General features: G+C 44.6%; 1 protein-coding gene across 1 annotated transcript in view; it reads left to right on the forward strand.

Annotated features, from left to right (window-relative positions):
* Dgkg (diacylglycerol kinase gamma) overlaps positions 1–21,438 on the forward strand; it is a 230,522-nt gene that overhangs the window by 131,435 nt on the left and 77,649 nt on the right. Inside the window, exon 20 of the mRNA XM_004654302.2 lies at positions 9,034–9,098. Coding sequence (XP_004654359.2) covers positions 9,034–9,098 — 65 coding nt within the window. The remainder of the gene's footprint in view (positions 1–9,033; positions 9,099–21,438) is intronic.

Here is a 21,438-nt window from a genome sequence, read left to right on the forward strand (position 1 = left end):
TACGTCCCCCAGTCCCAGCCCAGCTCGTGTAGCTGAGTCAGCTTGTCACACTGAACTTGGCTCCAACCCAGAGTGGGCTCTGCTTCCCAGGTTGCAGGAGACGGGTGGGGAGAGGGGAAGGGCTTGGGAGGTGGTGGGGCTCTACCGAGCACCTACAGAATGCTCCCCACTGTGCAAGGCTTTAGGATTCTAGTCCTCATCTCTTACAGAGGGGGTTTCAGGACTCTTGGCAGGTGCTTTAGAACACCTACTCTTGCCTACTCTTAGCCCAGACGTGCCTCCCTCTGACACCTTCCTCACTGCCTCCCTGGGTGGGGTTATGCTTCCCAGTGTTGGGTACCTTCTGGCCATCCTTTGGCCCCAGACTGAAGGACACTTGCACTCCTTGATCATCATCACCCACACCTCTCTTAAAAATGCTGGTGTTTCGGGCTGGAGAAATGGCTTAGCGGTTAAGCACTTGCCTGTGAAGCCTAAGGACCCCAGTTTGAGGCTCGGTTCCCCAGGTCCCACGTTAGCCAGATGCACAAGGGGGCGCACGCGTCTGGAGTTCATTTGCAGAGGCTGGAAGCCCTGGCGCGCCCATTCTCTCTCTCTCCCTCTATCTGTCTTTCTCTCTATGTCTGTCGCCCTCAAATAAATAAATAAATAAATAAATAAATAAATAAATGAACAAAAAAAATGCTGGTGTTAGGCTACAGAGATGGCTTAGCGGTTAAGCGCTTGCCTGTGAAGCCTAAGGACCCCGGTTCGAGGCTCCATTCCCCAGGTCCCGCGTTAGCCAAATGCACAAGGAGGCGCACGCGTCTGGAGTTCGTTTGCAGTGGCTGGAGGCCTGGCGTGCCCATTCTCTCTCTCTCTCTCTGCCTCTTTCTCTGTCTGTCGCTCTCAAATAAGTAAATAAAAATAAAACCAAAAAAAAATTTTTTTTAAATGCTGGTGTTTTTTAAAAAGCAGGACTGCAAGGAGAAAGGGTAACACTTAGCTTGACAGGATGTCAGATTTAAGGAAGGGGTTTTATTTTTTTAACAGGACTAAAATGAGAAACATGGGAGAGAAAAGAATGTAAAATAATCAGGACATATATGTATATAGATAGATAGATAGATAGACTTAAAATGACCATATTTATAGGACTTTTATTCTTCTTAGGATATGAAGGAACATTATTATCTTTATTTTCTGAGTAAAGACGCACAAATTCAAAATGAAGGGATTTGCCTTCATTTTCTAACTCCTAATCCAGCACTCTTTTTACTTTGGTTTTTATTTTTATTGATTTGAGATCGAGAGAAAGAGAATGGGCACACCAGGGCCTCTAGCCACTGTAAACGAACTTCAGCTGATGCATGCACCACCTTGTGCATATGGATTTATGTGGGTACCGGGAAATTGAACCGGGGCTGGCAGACTTTGCAGCCAGGCACCTTCAACCACTGAACCATCTCCCCACCCCCCAGCACTTTTTCTGACTGAAACATGGAGAGGAAAGAACAGAGAGGCATTGGCAGGCCCAAGGTCAGGCTGTAAGAGGGCAGAGATGGTGCACTTGGGACAAGCTAAGCGAGGGATGACTGGGCCCCGTGCTGATACAGCCCTTCCATGGCTCCCCCAATAACAGGTGGAGGGAAGCTTTCCCTAGCCCTACTCTGGGCCACCTCCAGTGACCTATGCAGTCACTTGTCACCCTCCTTGTCTTACACTCAGGTCCCTTTCCTTTTCAGCTCAGATTCCATTTCCACCAACAGCAGCTGTAGTCTTGAGCTCCTGCCAGTCAGAGGTGACTGAGGCCAAGGGGTGTGGGCGTGCACTGCAGTGTGGGCCTCCTTCCCCCTCACCCCATCACCGGCTTTACCAAACCTCTTATCTTTGTCCCACAGTAACCAGAGTGTAACACGCTAGCGTTTATCAACGGCACCTCAAACCCAGTTGTCTGACCGTCATCAGACATCAGGCATGTGGGTTTTGTCAGAAGGACTCTAGCTCAGAGACCTGCAGAGTGAATCTAGGCCAGTGTGTGGCAGAGCCGCGGAGCCTTGCTGAGCTGTGTCCACAGCCCCCTCCTTCCTCACACAGCCACGACAGCAGTGTGAGATCGCTCCCCAGCACCCGCTGTCAGAAATAGAAATCTCACCCTGTACCAGATTCCGATTTATGGTCGTATTCAGTAGGTTTGGGGTTTTATGTTTTTATGTGTATGTGTAGGTGGCGGGTATGTGTGTGTGTTTGTGTGTGATGTACGTGCAAGAATGTGTGTGGAGAGCAGAGAGCAGAGGATAGCCTCTGGATATGGGTCCTCCTTACTCAGTAGGTTTGGGATTTTGCATTTTTACGTGTATATGTATGTGGTGAGGGGTGGTATGTATGTACAAGAAAGTGCTTGGAAATCAGAAGATAACCTCAGGGTGCTAGCCCTCTCCGATTTTTTTTTTTGAGGGACTCTCTCATTGAACTAGGAAGGTCAGACAAGCTGACCCATGAGCTTGTCATAAGCATGTTAGGAATACAAAGGCACGTGCCACCCTACATGGGGTTCAAACCACTGTACCATCTCACTAGCCTAGAACCTGAATTTTTAAAATATTTTATTTATTTATTCATTTAACAGAGAAAGAGGGAGATAGAGACAGACAGACAGACAGACAGAGAGAATGGGTGCCACTGCAAATGAACTCCAGATGCATGTGCCCCCTTGTGCATCTGGCTAATGTGGGTCCTGGGGAATCGAACCTGAGTCCTTTGGCTTTGCAGGCAAATGCCTTAACTGTTAAGCCATCCCACCAGCCCCAGAATCTGAATTTTTAACAATGCCTCCAAGATCATTCTGATGGTCTGACCAAGGTGACAGAGAGTGAAGACAGCCGTTAGCACAGAGAAAAATGGTCAAAGGAAGTGGCTGTCAGCACACCGAAACTAGAGCTGAAGTAAGTGCAGGAGAGAGGTGCTGCAAAGCAGCAGAGAGCTGGCCCCATCCACAGCCAGTGAACAGTGGGGGCACTGGCTGGGCTGCCCAGGAGCTCCCAGATAACCAGTTATGGGCATGGCCACCTCAAAGCCTCAGCACCACATCTTCCCTTCCTTAACACAGACAGCTCTGGCTGGCAAAAATAACAGCTCCTGGCTGGAGAGATGGCTTAGCAGTTAAGGCGTTTGCCTGTAAAGCCAAAGGATCCCAGTTCAATTCTCCAGGACCCATGTAAGCCAGATGCACGAGGGGTGCATGCATCTGGAGTTTGTTTGCAGTGACTGGAGGCCCTGGCGCGCCCATTCTCTCTCTCTCTCTCTCTCTCTCTCTCTCTCATAAATAACTAAATAAAATATTTTTTACAAATAACAGTTCCTAATACCTGACTGTCTCTACACAGTGTCCAGCTGAAATGGTGTTTTAACTGACCAAATGCATGGGCACACCAAAAAAAAAAAATCAACAACCTCCCCTCAACTAGATACCGAACCTTAAACCCAACAGCCAGGAATCCTGGCTCTAATGCATTCTTGCGCAAAGAAGAAATAAAGGCAAGAGGGAAGGAGACAGTGTGAGGGAGGGAGGCTAAATGTCCTCCAAGGAATCACACCCAAACAGATACCCCAATGGCCAACACACTTACATCATGCAGCCCTGGGCTGATATACTATCCCAAGAATATCTTCCTTGTGATATATATATATATATGCCTTTGGTTTGTACACATTTAAGGTGGTATTTCAGATGAGTGAGGAAGAGGGACTATTTTTATCTCATTGGTGTGCCCTTAGCTTTCTCTCAATAAAATGTTTGCAGGGTCTGTATGCTCGCTCTTTAAAAGTTGGACGGTGAAAATCTTGAGAAAATAAGTAACCAACACAACCCTAACAGAGTCTGGGGCTGACATTTGCAGAAGGTCTTGCTTCCTATTTGACTTCCCAAACCGTAAGAGAAGTAGGAATGTAAACTAACCAAATTCTGCCTCCTTGGGATGATTAAATAGAGTCAGACTCCTTTGGAAAAGAGATGCCTGTGACGTCTGTGACCCTCCGAGGAACCCACAATACTTGTTAACACCACGTGGCTGCTACCTGCCTTTGTAAAGACAATGGCAACGCTGGGCTCTGGGGCCCCTGGGAGCTGTGGGTTGGTGCTTGTCCCAATTAGCTCACATAGATGGAGGTTGAACAAGACAGACTCTCCTGGCCCATCCAAGGAGTCACTGTGGCTCACTGCCACCGCATCCCCATCCACATGCCAGCTTTCTCCAGGGAGGCTTGAGCTCTTTGGCCTTGTCACCCTTCTGAGAGAGGCTACGCACTGGCAAGAGGTTTGAAATAGTCATCCAGGACACCACTTCCTCTGGCTTCTGCGGCCTCTTCCTCCCTGCTCTCTATTTCTGGATTAGCAGAAATGTCAGGATGGCCAGGTATCAGTGACAGGAAGTATGGGGCTGCAAAATCATTGCTGGAGCCTGCGGAACTTGGAACCCCTCACAGGCTCGGCTTTCACTGAGTCTTAACAAGAGGGCTGGACAGCTAATTCTTTGACTCAGGGAAATGAGTTTTGGCTGCTAGGGAGCCATTAGCCCATTCATGATTTTCTACCCTATAGATGGTCATTGGAGTTCACCAGCCAAGTGTCCCACAATGACGAGCCTCCTCCCCAGTAGGGAAAGTACCAATAAGGCATAATTTGCCTGCAAACTTTTGCATGCTGTCCTCATTCAGTTCTTTTTTTAAATTATTTATTTATTTATTTAATAAAGAAAGAAGGAGAGAGAGAATAGACACACCAGAGCCTATAGCCATTGCAAACAAACTCCAGACGCATTGCCCCCTTGTGCATCTGGCTTACATGGGTCCTGGGGAGTTGAACCTGGGTCCTTTGGCTTTGCAGGCAAATGCCTTAACTGCTAAGTCATCCCTCCAGCCCCTCATTCAGTTCTAATGTGTCACCTGTGGGACTCCTTGAGAAGTGACTTGAACCAGCTGTCTACACTTTTTTCTATCCTTCAATCTTCTGTAGATTTTCAGAACAATCCAAATTTCAAATAGTCTGTCTTGCCCTGTCTTTCCTCTTTCTATCCAGAAGTCACCAAAGTGACTTGATCCCGCACTGTCCAGTATGGCAGCCAGGAGCCACACATGGCCACTATATATTTGAAATGGGCTTGCCTAATGTAAGGTGTGCTGGAAATATAAAATGAACACCATGTTTTAAAAATGAGATATAAAAAATATCAATAATTTTATATTGACTACACATTAAAATAGCACTGGGGTATATTGAGTTAATAGTTGAAACATTGTTAATTTTTATTATTACAAATATACTGTGATATATTTGTAATATAATGTCATATTATAAATATTACGATGATTATTAATTTCATCTGTTTCTCTTACTTTTCTATGTGGCTTCTAGAAATTTTTGTGTCACAAATATGGCATATACTATGTTTCTTTTTTAATTATTTATTTATTTATTTATTTATTTGAGAAAAAGAGAGAGAAAGAGAGAATGGGCACACCAGGGCCTCCAGCCACTGCAAACAAACTCTAGACACATGCACTCCCTTGTCTATCTGGTTTACATGGGTCCGAGGCAATTGAACCGGGATCTTTAGACTCCGTAGGCAAACTCCTTAATGGCTAGGCCATTTCCCCAGCCCATATACTGTATTTCTGTTGGCTAGTACTGATGCAGACATTTCAGTATCTCTTTCGGAGTCCAAGTAATAATAGCTTATGTTTGAAAGGAGCCAAAGTCCTTCATCCAAACATGTGCTTGAGGACTTGCTTGCAGAAAGAGCAAACCCATGTCCATTATATTGCTTCATCTCTTCACTCCGCACAGAGTATGCTGTGGGTGTGAGGACCTCTGAAATACTATTGTTCCCAAGGGTCTGCAATTCCCACCACCCTATCTAGGGTGGAGGTGTAATTTTGCTATAATCCTCACCAAGAAAATATCTGAACTCTAAATTTGGCTTCAAAAATGAAATCCCTAGTGAGTGTAAATACATCCAGGTCAATACTTGACACAGAACAACTCAAGAGAGCAAAAGAAATCTCGATTTTTTTAGTCCTCGGGTAGAATAGCCTGGTCCAAGTGTTCACCATCGATCCGGTGCAAGGATCACACAGTTCTCCCTGCCGTTCTGTCTACTTGCCAAGGGATTATAGTTTCCAATTAGGAGCCACAAGCAGACTACTACTATTATCAAGGCTGGTCTTTAGAAAAAAGAAAGTGCACAAAATTCTAGTGATGGAAAACCCGATAACAATCAGCCCTCTGTAGAAGGAGGAGCCTGGGCATACCTCCCAGGAGCCAGCCTCAGCTGGACTGAGGGTAGTGGTGGTCAAGTGCACATTGTGCCAGGCAACACGTGAGTTTGGGGTTTGGGGGTTTTGGTTATTCCTTCTTTCTTTCTTTCTTTCTTTCTTTCTTTCTTTCTTTCTTTCTTTCTTTCTTTTTTGCATTTTATTTTGTTTTCAGACAGAAGAAAATTAGTGCTTCAAAGGAACCCAAATAGATGAAGTGTTTTCCTGAGTTCTAAAGAAGCATTTGATAAATGTCATGTGAATCTTACTGAATATGTTTGCCAAGACTTGCTGAGAGAGAGGAAGCTGGCATAGTCTAGGACAGGAAGTCCTGCTGCCCAGGAAAGCTGCTATGTGGGCCTAGGGGTGGGAAGGGACCTGGGGTTTACACACCTCCCATCGTGTGACCACAAGGGAACTTCACCTAGACCTTACGGTTCATGATGCATCTTAACTAAAAGAACAAATGGGTAGTAAAAACTTAGTTATTGGGCTGGAGAGATTGCTTAATGGTTAAGGCTCTTGCCTGTGAAGCCCAAGGACCCAGGTTCAATTCCTCAGCTCCCACATAAACCAGAAGCACAAGGTGGCACATGCATCTGGAGTTTGTTTGCAGTGGCTGGAGGCCCTGGCACACACCGATTCTCTCTCTCTCTCTCTCTCTCTCTCTCTCTCTCTCTCTCTCTCTCTCTCTCTCTCTCTCTCTCCCCCTCTATCTCTCAAATAAGTTATATAAAATAAAACAATATTTAAAATAAAAAAATTAGGCAGGCATGGTGGCTGACGCACGCCTTTAATCCCAGCACTCAGGTGGCGGAGGTAGGAGGATCACCATGAGTTCAAGGCCACCCTAAGACTACATAGTGAATTCCAGATCAGCCTGAGCTAGAGTGAGACTCTACCTCAACCCCCCAATAATAAAAAAATTAAAATAAAACAACAAAACTTAGTTATTAAACTCCCAAGACATTATTTCAGCAAGAAATATTTGCCAACCACAAAGTAAGCCCATCTTCCTAACTTGCTCTCCAAAATTTCACGTGGTAGCTACTGGCCAAGGTCACCCAAACCCCACTGTAACTCCTCACACAGAGAACAGGTTCTTCATGGCTTCCTCAGTGAACCGTATTTGTAATAACTTCTGGTGTTAAGAACAAACACAAGAATTCAGAAATGTTCTTTTATGAGTTTCCCTACCAAGAAATGGAAAACGCAGTGACTGAAAGTCTGTTATATGAAATTCCAGGCATATTTTAGACACACGTTCCACTAAATCTGTTTGTTTGTTTAATTTGATTTCTGCGTGTGTGTGCGTGTGTGTGTGCATGTACTTTGTATCTGGCTTTATGTGGGTGCTAGGGAACTGAACCTGGGTCAGTAAGCTTTGTAATAAGATGCCTTTAAGTGCTGAGCCATCTCCTTAGTCCCTACTGAAGTTTTTTATTTGTTTGATTTTGTGTGTGTGTGTGTGTGTGTGTGAGAGAGAGAGAGAGAGAGAGAGAGAGAGAGAGAGAGAGAGAGAGAGGGAGGGAGAGAGGGAGAGAATATCACCTTTTAGTCCAGGCCGGCCCTCAACTCTAGATCCTCCTGTCTCAGTCTCCCAAGCTCTGGAATAACAGGCATGTACCACCACATCCAAAGGTTTCTGCATTTTAAAAATATTTTATTTTATTTTATTTATTAGAGAGAGAATGAGGCAGATTGAGAGAGAGAGTGAGAAAGAGAGGGAGAGAGAATGGGGGCACCAGGTTGTAGCCACTGCAAACAAACTCCAGACATATGTGCCACCTTGTGCATCTGGTTTACATGGGTATTGGGGACTCAAACCTGGGTACTTAGACTTTGCAGGCAAATGCCTTAACCACTAAGCCATCTTTCCAGTCCAGTTTCTGCATTTTGTTCTTGTTGTTCCTGAGCAGGCCTGCATCAGCTCCCTCATTTCTGGGTTGTTCCCATAACTCTAGCCCAATTAGGCTGCTTATTCCTAATGCCCAGCACCTCTACCCAGACTGTCTTCCAATAGGAAGACAACAAAGTGTGCTCAGGATGCATGCTCTTACTGACCTTGAAGGCAGTCTTTGGATAGAATGCTCAGGAAGCAGGAACTAGGCAGTTCACACACTTTTTATTGTCATTTTATTTTATTTATTTTTATTGTTATTTTATTTCCAGTGATACAGACGATCATGAGTTGATAGGCAGACTCTGTCAGCTTTCTGCTTTTGACAACGTACTGTCACTATGTGAGGTGGTAGATACCATTGCAGGAGGCTGAGTAAATGGACCATGGGAACTCTGTGCTATTTTTTGCTGTTTCTTTGAATCAAAATATTCCACACTTGATCACAAACAGATGCTTCTGCTCTCCACCCGCTCAGAGCCCTTATTCTGCTGGAAGACCAGTGGCTTGCATCACTCCCTGCCATGGAAGCTCTGGCTGGTCACTGATCCTGGGACAGAGGGATGAGTCTAAGTACTCTGGAGGCAATGGATCTGGGCTCTAAGAGTGCTGCTTGGCACTAGCTCCTAACCTTGGACAGTATGCCAAGCCCTTGTTGCAGTCTGAGTAGTGACTTGGAGGCTAACCTGTGTGATGGAGTCTCAGGGTTGGGGGATTCTGTGAGAACGTGTGTGTGTGTGTGTGTGTGTGTGTGTGTGTATGTGTGTGTGTGTGTATTCCTTCCTTCCACACTACACACCACAACCATTAACCCAGTCCTCTTCCTTCTCTTTTGCTTTCAGGATGCTTCCATTGCACACAGATTCCACGTGATGCGAGAGAGACACCCTGAAAAGTTCAACAGCAGGTAAGAGAACCGCATGAGGGCCACAGTGTGATCTGTACCCCCCCTCCCACCCCCTTGCAGGCAGCCAGGCCCAGCCTCCCACCTGCTCCTGCAGGAATGTTCTCGGCCCAGCTAGCCCTGGGACTTCACTTTCTTGCTGTGTGAAGGAAGGGAGGGTTTCCATTTTCTAGAAGAAAAAAAAAGGCCCCAAACCTGCAGCCACCCCCAAGCATCCCCTGCAGACCTGTGAATACGGATGTATCTGGTGATGGGAGGGGATGGGAAGCACCTACCTTGGGTGGCAGAGATCCTGCTCTTGAGTAGCTCGAGCCCCTCCTGGGACTGGGCTGCTTCCAACAAATTCACAGCTTCCCAGCCTTCTCTGAACCAAAGAGGTGACAACCCTGGGACTTGGGCAAGGAGAACTTGAGGCGCCTCTGCCTTCAGAGACAGCAGAGGGCAGCAGCAGAGAGGCCCCTGAAAAGGCACTGGACACCCTCAGCCGAGCCAGGTTCAGCCTCAACCTTGGTGCCCTGTGTGCACTCAGGGCGTTAGGTTCAAAAACCAAAGGAAGCCCAGTGTGGTGGTGCATGTCTTTAATCCCCAGCACTTGAGAGGGAAAGGTAGGAGGATAGCTGCGAGTTTGAGCCTGAGGCTGTGTAGTGAATTCCAGGTAAGCTTGGGCTAGAGCGAGACCCTACCTCAAAAAAAAGTGAGGGTGGGGTGGGAAAACTAGGTCCTTCACAAAGGAACCCAAACCCTTCTTGCCATGCGGAGTGGAGTAAATTTACCAGAAGTGAGTGTGACTGGCATGTAACTACCCTGGAACTGTCCAGTTGCTCTTTTCCCCTCTTCCTCCTTCTCTTTCTTCTCTTGGCCCATCTCTATCATTCTCTTTACTCTTTGCTGTAGTATTTCAAGATGACCACTGAATTCCATCGCCAGCTTCAAGCAGCGGGGAAGGAGTGTGAATCAAAATTTGGACTTGATCTTTGAATCTGAAGGGACTGACTTTGATTTAGGCCTCAGAGTTCTCTTCAAAGCAGAAGTTAGAGTGTTATCTGAAGGCATTCAGAGAAGAGTCCACCTCAGCAAAGTTCTGGCCATTTCTTTTACTCTTTACCCTGACCCCACAGTCTGGGAGGTCCAGCCTGGGAGGTTAATCAGGAAATGAAAACATCTTCTTAGGGGTCAGAAATGGAACACAATGAAACATCAAACTCAGGAAGTGATGCTTGGGCTCTGGAAGCAGCTGAGCTATATTAAGGTGTGCCTTGTGTCATAGCATGCTCCTTCTTGCTCTGCCACGCAGAGACTCTCTGTGCCTACGACATGCTACGTTTCCTGCCAGCCCCTACACTAAAGTCTCAGGCTTGTAATTCCAGTGTCTTCCCTTCATCTTTTCCGCTCCTGCACACATGTACAATGGCTGTTCTAAAAAAGCATTTCTCTTCTGACCCTTCTACAGGTCATTAAGGTCTTCATCACAAACATAAGTACCCTTGCAAATTCTCATGCACCTGTGCCTGTGAACTCTGTCGGCTCCATTCATTCAGTCACTTGTTCGTTCATTCACCAATATCTTCTGAAAACATACTGTATAACCAGGCGTTATGTTGTGGGTATTTTGGGTTGATACTGGGCGCTCACAGCCCCTTGTGGAGAGCACCGGGAAGCGGATGGGATGTGCACGATGGTCTGCGTGAAGTGATGTGGACAGGGGCGGTCGAAAGAAACAAAGCTAGGGCGGGAAGCTTGGGGTGGCGAGTTTTACAATGTCAGAGGTGCTCCATCCGGAAATCAAATAAAAAATACATTTTCCAGGTTGTCAAAAAGTGAAAGGCGACCCAGGGAGAAGGAACCAGCTGTACAGAATGATACAAAAGAGTGATGGTACTGGGTGTTTGGGGAAGAGTGAGCCACAGAGCCGTTGCCAAATGGTCTCCTGTGGTGGGAAGCAAGCCCGTCTCTGTGGTTGTAGAGAACAAGGATGCAGAGGGAGGAAGAAGTTTCTCCATATTATACAGCATTGGTGAACAGCATGATTTAGTCAACTAGAAGGATACATAAAGCAGAAAAAAAAAAACTGTGCACCTCAGTACTAAGTATGCACAAATTCCCCGGGACCTGTGTGATTGTTTTCCTTCCCAAGTCCCACTAACATGACTCGTTTTGGAGGTTGACTTCAGGCCTCTCTCTTCACTTGGTAGAGACGAAGGTGGTGACAGGCATGTGGGTTTGAATTTAAATCCATGAGCTTATCTAGAAATGAATCTGTAAAAGTTCAGAGGGAGCCTCTGTTCTACAAGGTCACCAAGACAGTCCCTGTCAAGAACTTCAGGGCCATGCTCCTTCTATCCTGCTTGTTTGCCCCTGTGTCAAAACACACGGGAGTGCTTAAATTGTCCACTGAGATGCAGGCAAGCAGCCATTTTCTCTAGGCTTCCTTATTTAGCTTTGGAGATGGTTTTAAATAGGCAGGTGGTTGTTGCCATGGTTACCCCATTACACCAGCAGCTAAACTTAGGAAGGGCCACAAGGGATAGGAAGAAAGCTTGATACCCAGGATTTGGAAATGTAAACGATATTATCAAACAAGGATTCATTTTGCTGGGCTGAACTTAACTTCTTCAAAGAGTACTCACTGCTTGGCTAGAAGCCTTTAGCATTACTGCCTAAGACTGGACCCCTCCGGGATAACCTTGAGGTTAAATATAGGGAGTTGTAATTGTTCTGTTTGTTTTGTTTTGTCTTGTTTTCAAAAAGGGAGCGTGACTACTCAGGGCTAAAACTTGTCCAGGAAACCTGAACCTTTCACATTACCACATTGCTAGTCTGCTTTCTGAGTGATTCTAGTAAGAATTCATAATCCAGGGTCCAGGGGCTTCAAGGTTCTGAAAACACCCTGAAATTTTACTTAAGATACTGAATGTGGTTTGGGTTTGTTTTATTGGGGGGGGGGTGTCTGTCTACATGGGTTTTTGTTTTGGCTTGGGTTGTTCTTTTTTATTTTTGAGAGCGACAGACAGAGAGAAAAAGGCAGAGAGAGAGAGAACGGGTGCGCCAGGGCCTACAGCCACTGCAAATGAACTCTAGACATGTGCGCCCACTTGTGCATCTGGCTAACGTGGATCCTGGGGAATTGAGCCTTGAACCAGCATCCTTAGGCTTCACAGGCAAGCGCTTAACCGCTAAGCCATCTCTCCAGCCCTGGGTTGTTCTTTTGAACAGACTGGCTATAGCTATCAGAAGATTTTTAAAGAGACCAAGACCTATACATGGTTAAAAGTCACAATTCTGACATCTCTTTGAATCCTAACAGGCATCAAATTATGACTCAACTGTTGGAGTTTCTGAAAACTCTTCCCTGGTGGCCTCTCTACACTGGTTGTTGCCAGGGAAAGCAGTTAGTTTTGTGAAGCAAGTGATTTCCCTAATGGATTAACATTGTCAGTAGAGTGGGAACTAACCCCAAGGAGGTGGCGACAGGAGCTATGTGTGAGGAGGCTATTTTGGGCCCCTTCTACCACTTAGTCATTGATAGGCTAATTATTAGTTCCTCATTTAGCAATGTTATGAAAATTGTCATTTCATTGTCAGCATAAAGGACACAGTGAGATTTAACTTAACTGAGCTTCTGCCTTGTATTGGAAAATGTTCTAGTGTGATAGGTAAATGAGACATGGCCCCTGCCTTTACAAAATTCAGCAGTGCAACAAAGAAAGAAAATGACCAAGTATTTCTCACAAAATTATTTTAACATTGACATACAAGGAACTTATGTTTAGTAAGTCACTGAGTGTGTGTGTGTGTGTGTGTGTGTGTGTGTGTGTGTGTGTGTGAATGAAGTTGCACAAAATATATGGGATCACTTCACTGTCATATCTCAAAGCTCATTCCTAAGTGGATTGATTTTGAGTATAGAAACAAAAGACTATGCAAATCAAACTAAGAATTGTTACCCACTTTGCACTCTTATGAGATGCTAAGTGGTGAAATGGGTTTTTAAAACACACCAAATTATTTTTTCAAAACAACCTTATAATGTAAGTATCAGCATTCTTATGTCACAGATAAATGATCTGAGGCAAAATAAGTCATCTTTCTGAAGTCATACACTACTGCATAAGCAGTGAGATTGATTTAATTTCTGGCCTATCTCTTCACTCCAGATTCCAAGCCTCATATTTTATTCCAATATACTAGTGTGTACGAGGCTCTATGATACATCCTTCATATATCCCCATTCAATGCTCATTAAGACATGTAAAGGTAGGTGCTACTGTCCTCTTTTTAGAGACAGAGAAACTAAGGCTGAAAATGATGGAGGCGTTGTGGACTTATTTACCTTTGTGAATTATCGCTGGAGAAAATGCTTGTTGGCTTAGGAAAAAGGGGTTGCAGTTACAACCCCCATACCTTGTATGATATGAATCCTCTGTATTCAAATGTCCATGATTCGAGCATTAAACCAAGCCAAAATGCTTCCTAAGTGCAGGGCCTTGGTGACCATACAGATGTCACTCCTATAAGCTGGTAATGGCAAGAGAGACAAGTTAATAAAAAGAAGGGCTTATAGAGTATACAGTTTGCAAAAGAATAGAACAAAGAGGGTTTCAATTTGGGCAGGGGAGGGATTATCATTCCCTTAAAGAGACAGCAGTCAGTGCTAATAGAGGAGACAAGGACACTGTCCAGGTCTTCCAGATGGCCAAGATCCAGTCCTCCATGACATTTCCAGATTAAATCTGTGTGAAGGTTTTTGTGCATAAGAAATCTATATCTTAAAGCCACCTAATTCTAATGTCACTGTCAGTGAGCATCTAGAGGGAAAAAAAAAGTCCAACTGTGGAGGATTTTTATTGTTGGTCAGAAACTCAGAGCACTTGAGGAATGTGTTGTTATAACCCTGTTCAGTGTCATCCACTTCAACATGTCCCTCAGCATTTGTGACTGAAGCAGCTATTTCCTGTCCAGCCTTCAAAGGCACCACAACAGTGCTACCAGAAACTGAGCACATTTTCCAAAAGTCCTTGGAGCATTATCAACTTTCCAGATGCCAGGCCCATGGAGCCGATGAGGGGTTCCCCCAAAGCCCTAGTGTATATAGCTTGAGTCCTAAAGAGTTTGGAATATATCTTTCAAAGAACTAAGCACTCGGTGGATTATTTATAGAAGGAGACTTTAGGATATTGCCCAACTTGGCATCAGAAATTGGCTCTGCTCCTTACTAGCTGTGTGACCTTGGGCAAGTAAGTTAATCTTTGTAATCCTTTGCTTCCTCCTTTGAAAATCTTGCAAGGTTACTATAAGCATTTACTGAGGCAAGATGTAACTTCAAGGCACGAGGTAGGTTCTTAATAAGAGAATATTCTCAATATTTGTTGCTGAATATCACTGAATGACAAGCAAGAGAGAAATGTTGTCTTAGACCACTAACAGAATCTGGATAACAAACATCATTTTTGATGGACTGCATGGGATCTTTATTGCATAGACAGAGCTTTTAAACTGAAAAGTTGGGACACAAGTAAAAATTGGAGGCTACCCCCATGTTAATGCATCATATCTGACCAATGGGAAGATGATATTAATTAGTGAGGGTTGGATTGAGTTACACTAGATCCTCCAAGACTAGACAGTTGGAGGAAATTCTTTTCACCGGCAAAGATGAGGATTTGGGGTCTCAGTACAAGGGATTCGAAGTCCAAAGCTATAGGTAGGATCAAGGTAGGGAATCAAGAATCCCAGCTGGGCCGGCAGCAGGGGAGGCAGGTGGGAGTGGGTAAAACAGAGTACAGAACTTCCATGGATACTTACTGCTCACCAGCTGGGCCACGCAACACACACCTGGTGGAGGGGCAGGTGGCCCAGGCAAGCGCCAGAACTGTAACCACCTTTCCCAACACTGACGCTCACTCTTCTTCCCACTTCCCACTCCACACCTCTCACCTTCACCACTCCCCACCCTTAGCTGAACACAGAGATGGTGTGTGGGAGAGACAACAGGCATTAGCAAACTGTAGGCACATAGTTCTGACACTGAGAAAGCTTCCTCTCTGGACCACCTGGGATGTGCTCTGCAGTCACAGCGTTTACATAAGATCATCTTTATCTGAAAACGAAGCCATTCTAAGTCGTTCTCTCAGAAGCCCTGTGGAGTAGCCCGATATTTCAGCCTAGATGTTTGGCCTTCTTAGCACAAAGGTTAAACAGCAGCAACCAGGATCGAGTTAATGATCCTCCAGTTGGGGTCTTCCTTCCACTCCCTAAACTGGGCTTTGCTTCTCCTCCAATACTCAGCACCCCAAGAGACCATGCTATGTATTCAGTGGGCCAAACCATCTGCACCTGTTTCCCCAGTAGGTCAAAGTATTGTTTTTAATTTGTGATTTGGAAATGCCTCAAATAAAGTTGATTGGGGCATCTTCTGTTTTCATTCTTACATCTGTAGACATTTGTAAAGGAAATGAAAACCTTGGGCATTGTGTTCAAGTCAGTTCTGACAGGACCACTTACCTAATCACTTGAATATTTAGAAACTGCCCTACAGAAATGTTTTGTCCGCCACTCTTCCCAGCCTTCCTTAGGAGAAATGAATGACAGGTAGACTCATGTTTGTTTCACCAGGCTTTCATCGTTACACAACTCCAGAAGTCCAGGGGTTTTTTTGGGCTGAATCATTTGTTTACAGACAGCCCTTGATTGTTTGCAGAAATGAGGGAGCAGCCCCAGGATCCTCTTAAAATGAGGGATGATCAAAGATTTTAGGAGGTGCTATTAATATTTGTTTATGCTTCCCTTGCCCTAACATTCACAGTATTTTAAATAATGTGATGAAATCCCACTGACTCTTAGCACTGCTTTCATTTTCCTCCTGGCTCCCCAGGCCACACTAGAGTTCAACTCTCAGGAGCCTCCTATAAGATGCAGGGCTCCCTGCAACACTGTCAGTTAGCCAGAGCAATTCCCCACTGCAGTTTCACAGGCTTTTCCTTCCAGTCCCTCCCAGGCTAGATGCAAAGAGGTATTATTCATGTCAGCAAAGAGTGGAATAAGTTAGTGATAAGATCAGCAGAAACTTGAAAGCAAGCTATGTTTTTTCAAGACTGTAGGTCAAATAATCCAAAAGTTATCAGTATTTGATTGATTGGTTTCTAGAAGCATTTGCATCAAAGAGCTCGAGATGTAGTGTGGAATCAAGTTGAGAAGGTTAAGGTCAGCGTGATAACCTCATGGAAGGACATCAAAGCACATTAACTGAGAGTAAGGTGAGAACTGGGTCCATAATAGGCACTGGCAATCTGGGTGTGTTCCAAAAGGAGAGGTCAAGAAAGCACAGGAACTGCCAACCATTTCTGATGGCATGGGACAAATGCAAAATTGCTTCAAAAGAAGAGACTTGGCCTCAAGTGCTTTACAATTTTTTAAATTTTCTTACAGATTAAGAATTGTTAAAATTGTACGATGCCTCGATGAGAAAAGTGTCGTGTAAAACCAAATAGGACATGACCTACGTCAGTTAGAGCCATCTTCCATTGTCACAAGTCACTAGGTATGGTAGTGAGCTTCCACATGTCATGTGCAAGCAGGTGCTAAACAATCATGTTATGACCCCAGTGGAGCCAAAGGCCCAAGAGTGTCACAGGTTCTGCGATCAGATGGCCAGGATTCAAATCGTGAAGGTTGTCACCGTTTCTGTGTGACCAAGTGACTCTTCCTCAACCTCAGTCTGCTTGCATTTGCATTGGTTGCTGTCACAAATTAGCACAAGTTCAGCAGCTGAAAACAATACTAATTTGTATTACAGTTCTTAGAGGCCATAAAACTGAAATAAGGGCCACTGGGCTAAAGAGAGAATGACCCTCAGAGCGGCAATCCTTCAGGAAGCTCCGGAGAATCTCCCTTCTTGCCTGTTCCAAAGGAGGCTCACTCCATTCCTTGGCTTCTGGATCCTTCCATTGTTAAAGCCAGCTTTTTTCTAATTAAAGCCTTCTGATGGTCTTTCTTCAGACTTTCCTTCCATTTATAAGGGCCCCGTGCTTATATTAGACCCATGCAGGTAATCCAAGACAATGCCCCCATTGCAAGTTCAACAGACTGGCAACTTAAATCTCATCCACAGCCTTAACTAATTTCCTTTGCCATGTAACCTAATGCATTTGGAATTTCCAGGGCTTAGAACACAGACATTTCCAGGACATTATTCTGCCTACTGCAAGTCTGTTACCTCAAGGAGATAATTTTAAGTACCCGACAAAACAAGGTATTTAAAATGCTTATCATAGAATCTAGTAACTATTAACTGTAGTATTCTTATTATTACAAAAGAGGATCCTATAGCAGGTAATGGTCATGTTAAAGACTCAGCATCCCTTAAAATGCTTAGCTTTGGTGATTCTCTAAGATAGATAAGTATCTGTTGGTCATAGGATGAGTCACCAATGTAGAAAAATATGACATTTTTAAGAATGTATCTTGGTTTAAAACTTTTCAACAAGATATCAATCATTATATACTTTAATATTATTCTACAGCACTATTATGTAGTGCAGTGCATTATAATTGTAAGTAACTCTGAAAGTTCAAAAAAGTTAAAAGGAAAAACCAATCATTTATCAAAAACACAGCATTGCTATGTTGGCGCAGTTCATTAGTTAATTTGATTTCCACATCTCTTAAACCATTTGTGATGCATGTTTTTATAAAGTGGCATGTACTACTTTTTAAATTTTTTCTTTATGAAAGTCAGTCAGGGATCATGATAGAAAAATAAACTATCTCATACTCTATCCCAAAGCTCTCCACATTACATTTCCCTTGAGTGTTTTCATCATGAGACTTTATTTTCTTGAGACCACACTGTGTACACTGACTTAAAACATTACAACAGTAACAATAAACATTATTACGGTAGCATTTATAGATTGTGAAAGGAAGAAGATAGAAAGAAACTGACTGGAGTGAATTTATCTGTGACGATTTTGTTTATCTCAGTGAGTTTATCTCAATGGTTTTCTTCAGTCAACATGAAAATTTTAAAGATATACTTCAAGTCTCTTTGCAGTGGAAATAATTAGTTGACATTTTTGCAGCTCTTCTTTTGTGAAGGACACATTTTGTTTTTTTAAAAAAATTAATTCTCTATGAAATTTGCAGAAAAATGGATGGACCTGGAAAGTATTATACTTAGTGAGGTAACCCAGGCCCAGAAAGCCAAGCGCCACATGTTCTCTCTCATATGTGGATCCTAGCTACAGATGACTGGGCTTCTGCGTGAGAATGAAAATACTTAGTAGCAGAGGCCAGTAAGTTAAAAAGGAGACATAAAGGGAAGAGAAAGGAAGGGAGGAGGATACTTAATAGGTTGATATTGTATATATGTAATTACAATGATTGTAATGGGGAGGTAATATGATGGAGAATGGAATTTCAAATGGGAAACTGTGGGGGTGGGGAGGGAGGGAATTACCATGGGATATATTTTATAATCATGGAAAATGTTAATAAAAATTAAAAAAAAATTAATTCTCTGAATCTCAGGTCCTGTGCAGTCCTATTGGACCTCAACATGACCTGTCTCTGTTTTGTTTACTCATCAGAGGTGGTTGTCAGCTGAGCTGTGTAGTTGGTAGAGTCCTGAAGTACACACGGCTGTGAGAATGCTCGTGGTGGCATTCTTTTTTAAATTTTTTTTTGTTTATTTTTACTTATTTATTTGAGAGCGACAGACAGAGAGAGAGAGAGAGAGAGAGAGGGAGGGAGGAGAGTGGGCGCACCAGGGCTTCTAGCCATTGCAAACAAACTCCAGATGCATGTGCTCCGTTGTGCATCTGGCTAATGTGGGTCCTGGGGAATCGAACCTTGAACCAGGGCCCTTGGCTTCACAGGCAAGTGCTAAACCACTAAGCCATCTCTCCAGCCCTTGTGGTGGCATTCTTAATGGGTCTTGCTCCGCTCTGTACTAACCAGAGTAGCCATCACTTATGGCGAGCTTTCAAGAATCTTCTGTACATTAATTTAGCTGGCACAACTGTCCACGTATAATATTGTTGACCCACTTTACGTATTAATCACAAACGGAGGCTTAGAGACAGGGGGTGAAACCTGCTCAAGACCACCCTGGTTCGTTGCAGTGCTGCCCTTCAACCCTGACTCCACAGCCTCCCCGTGCCCCTCCACAGCCCCTGCCTTTCCTTATGCCCAGGGTGCCAGCGTGACCACACAAGCAACCAAAACAGAGTCTAGACAAGAGCCCAGAGCCAATTAAAAGACTCGCATGAAAACCATAACTAACCAAAGTCATTTTTCCTAGGGAACCAGCAGACCACTGGGAATGAGCTTCAAGGAAAAGCTTCACAATAGGGAATTGTGGCCACATCTCCCGACTTTGCATCTCAGCTTAGGAAAGAATGGGGAGGGTGGATGGGAATGTGCTTCACGTGTGAAAAAAAAAATTTGTCTTGAGTGGAAGAGGACTCATTTGGCCTGGAGACATAAAAGCTGAAATGAGTTATTGAGAAAAGCTGTGGAATCTCTTACAAAGGTTCCCACAAGCAGAATGCTTGACTTAACTGGAATGACAAACTCATTATCTTCTCCAAACCCAGGGCTGTATTCATTGCACCATCAGGCCACACAGCAGATGGGCATCCTCTGCCCAGCTCACCATCACGGCCCAGGGTTTCCACAGGGGACCTCTCACCTCCTCTGTGCCTCAGCGCCCATTGGCCCCCAAGCTGCCCCACCCTCAAAGCCCTCCCTGGGTCCTTCTTGCTTCACTTCCCACTTGGTTCCACCCCTCCTGGAGCTGCTCATTTGTCCCCCAGACACATGGTTTTTATCATGTCCTTTGTTACCACATGAAGAACCTCCTGCCACAACCTATGTTTCAGGCTATGGAACTTAAGCACCGTTTTGTATAAAATCCTCCACCTCAAACACCAGCTCCACCTCCCATTGACTCTCTCCGTGCCTTTCATGTTCCTCTTAGACTTGCTTCCATGCCCTTCTCCTCCCATGGCCTAACCATCATCTATTGTTTCAGAGTCCTGCCCCTAACATTCCAAGCACTCCCTGGACCAGCCCCATCCCTAGCCTCCACATGTATGCCTGACTTTTTCTTAGAATTTACAGTTTCTTGTACATTTTTCTCCCACTTTCATTTGTCCTCTTTGATGTATGGAACTCATTTTGCGGGGGTACTAAACATCTTCCGTGCACATTCATACATTTTTCAACTCAGAAAGCTGTGACCCTACTTAGGACCCATTAAGCCTGAAATAGAAAGGTGATACTGAACATTTTCAGCCAGACTGCACTGAGCATCTATTGCACAGGGCAGCATTGGAAAGGAGGACTGCCTCAGCCCCTGCTTGCCAGGAGTTTATTGGATTGGAACACCCTAATCCAGTCTGCACGCACCTGCAGAGGCCACGGCAGCTGCACCTGGAGCACATTATCACAGGTGAATGACTTGAGCTAATAAGAATTTATTCTCTCAAGTTGTGGAGGTTAGAAGTCTGATATCAAGATGTCAGCAAAGTTAGTTTCTTCCCTGGGCCCTGAGAGAGAATGCATCCCATACCTCAAGCCTTCTGGTTGCCAGCATTCCTTGACAGCCCTTGGAAACCCCCAGAGTAAGAAAGCTTGGAGACCAACGGGGGCTGAGGTGCGTGTGAAGAGAGATGTTCCCTAGCTGCACTGTTCTAATCTCAACCCCTGTCATCACATGGCATTCTTCCTACATGCCTCGGTCTCTCTGTCAAATTTCCCTGTTCGTATGTATATGTGTGTATGGGCAGGTTATGCAACAACAGAAGCGAGGAGGTCAGAGGACAATCTCCAGGTGTCTGTGCTCCACTTCCTACAAGACAGGGTCTCCTGGTCCACGAACCTCTGCTTCTCATTGTCATAGGAATGCTGGGATCACAGATGCATTTGCCGCGCGGCATCTGGCTTTACACGGACACCAGGGAACTGAACCCAGGCAGGCAGCCTTTGCAGGCAGGCACCTATAACCTCAGAGCCATCTGTCTAGCCCAAACTTCCCTCTTCTTTTAAAAACAGCAGTCATTGAATTGGACCACAGTAATCCAGGATCATCTCATCTTAACCTGATTACATCTCAAAGGCCTTATTTCTATACCCCTATACAGTCTCATTGACAGATACTGAGTTAAGACTTCAGCATATCTTTTTAGAGGGTCCCACAACACCAGCCCTCTCCCAAGCTTTACCACACCAGACGGAAAATTCCCTGACTAATTGTGAGCTTTATTTTAATGAGGGGACATGAACAAGGAGAATTGCCAAAGCAACTAGCTGCATGTCATAGTAAACTTGCAAAACAAGATGATTT

This window comes from Jaculus jaculus, chromosome 5, assembly GCF_020740685.1.
Source record: "Jaculus jaculus isolate mJacJac1 chromosome 5, mJacJac1.mat.Y.cur, whole genome shotgun sequence".
In the NCBI taxonomy this organism is placed as follows: domain Eukaryota; kingdom Metazoa; phylum Chordata; class Mammalia; order Rodentia; family Dipodidae; genus Jaculus; species Jaculus jaculus.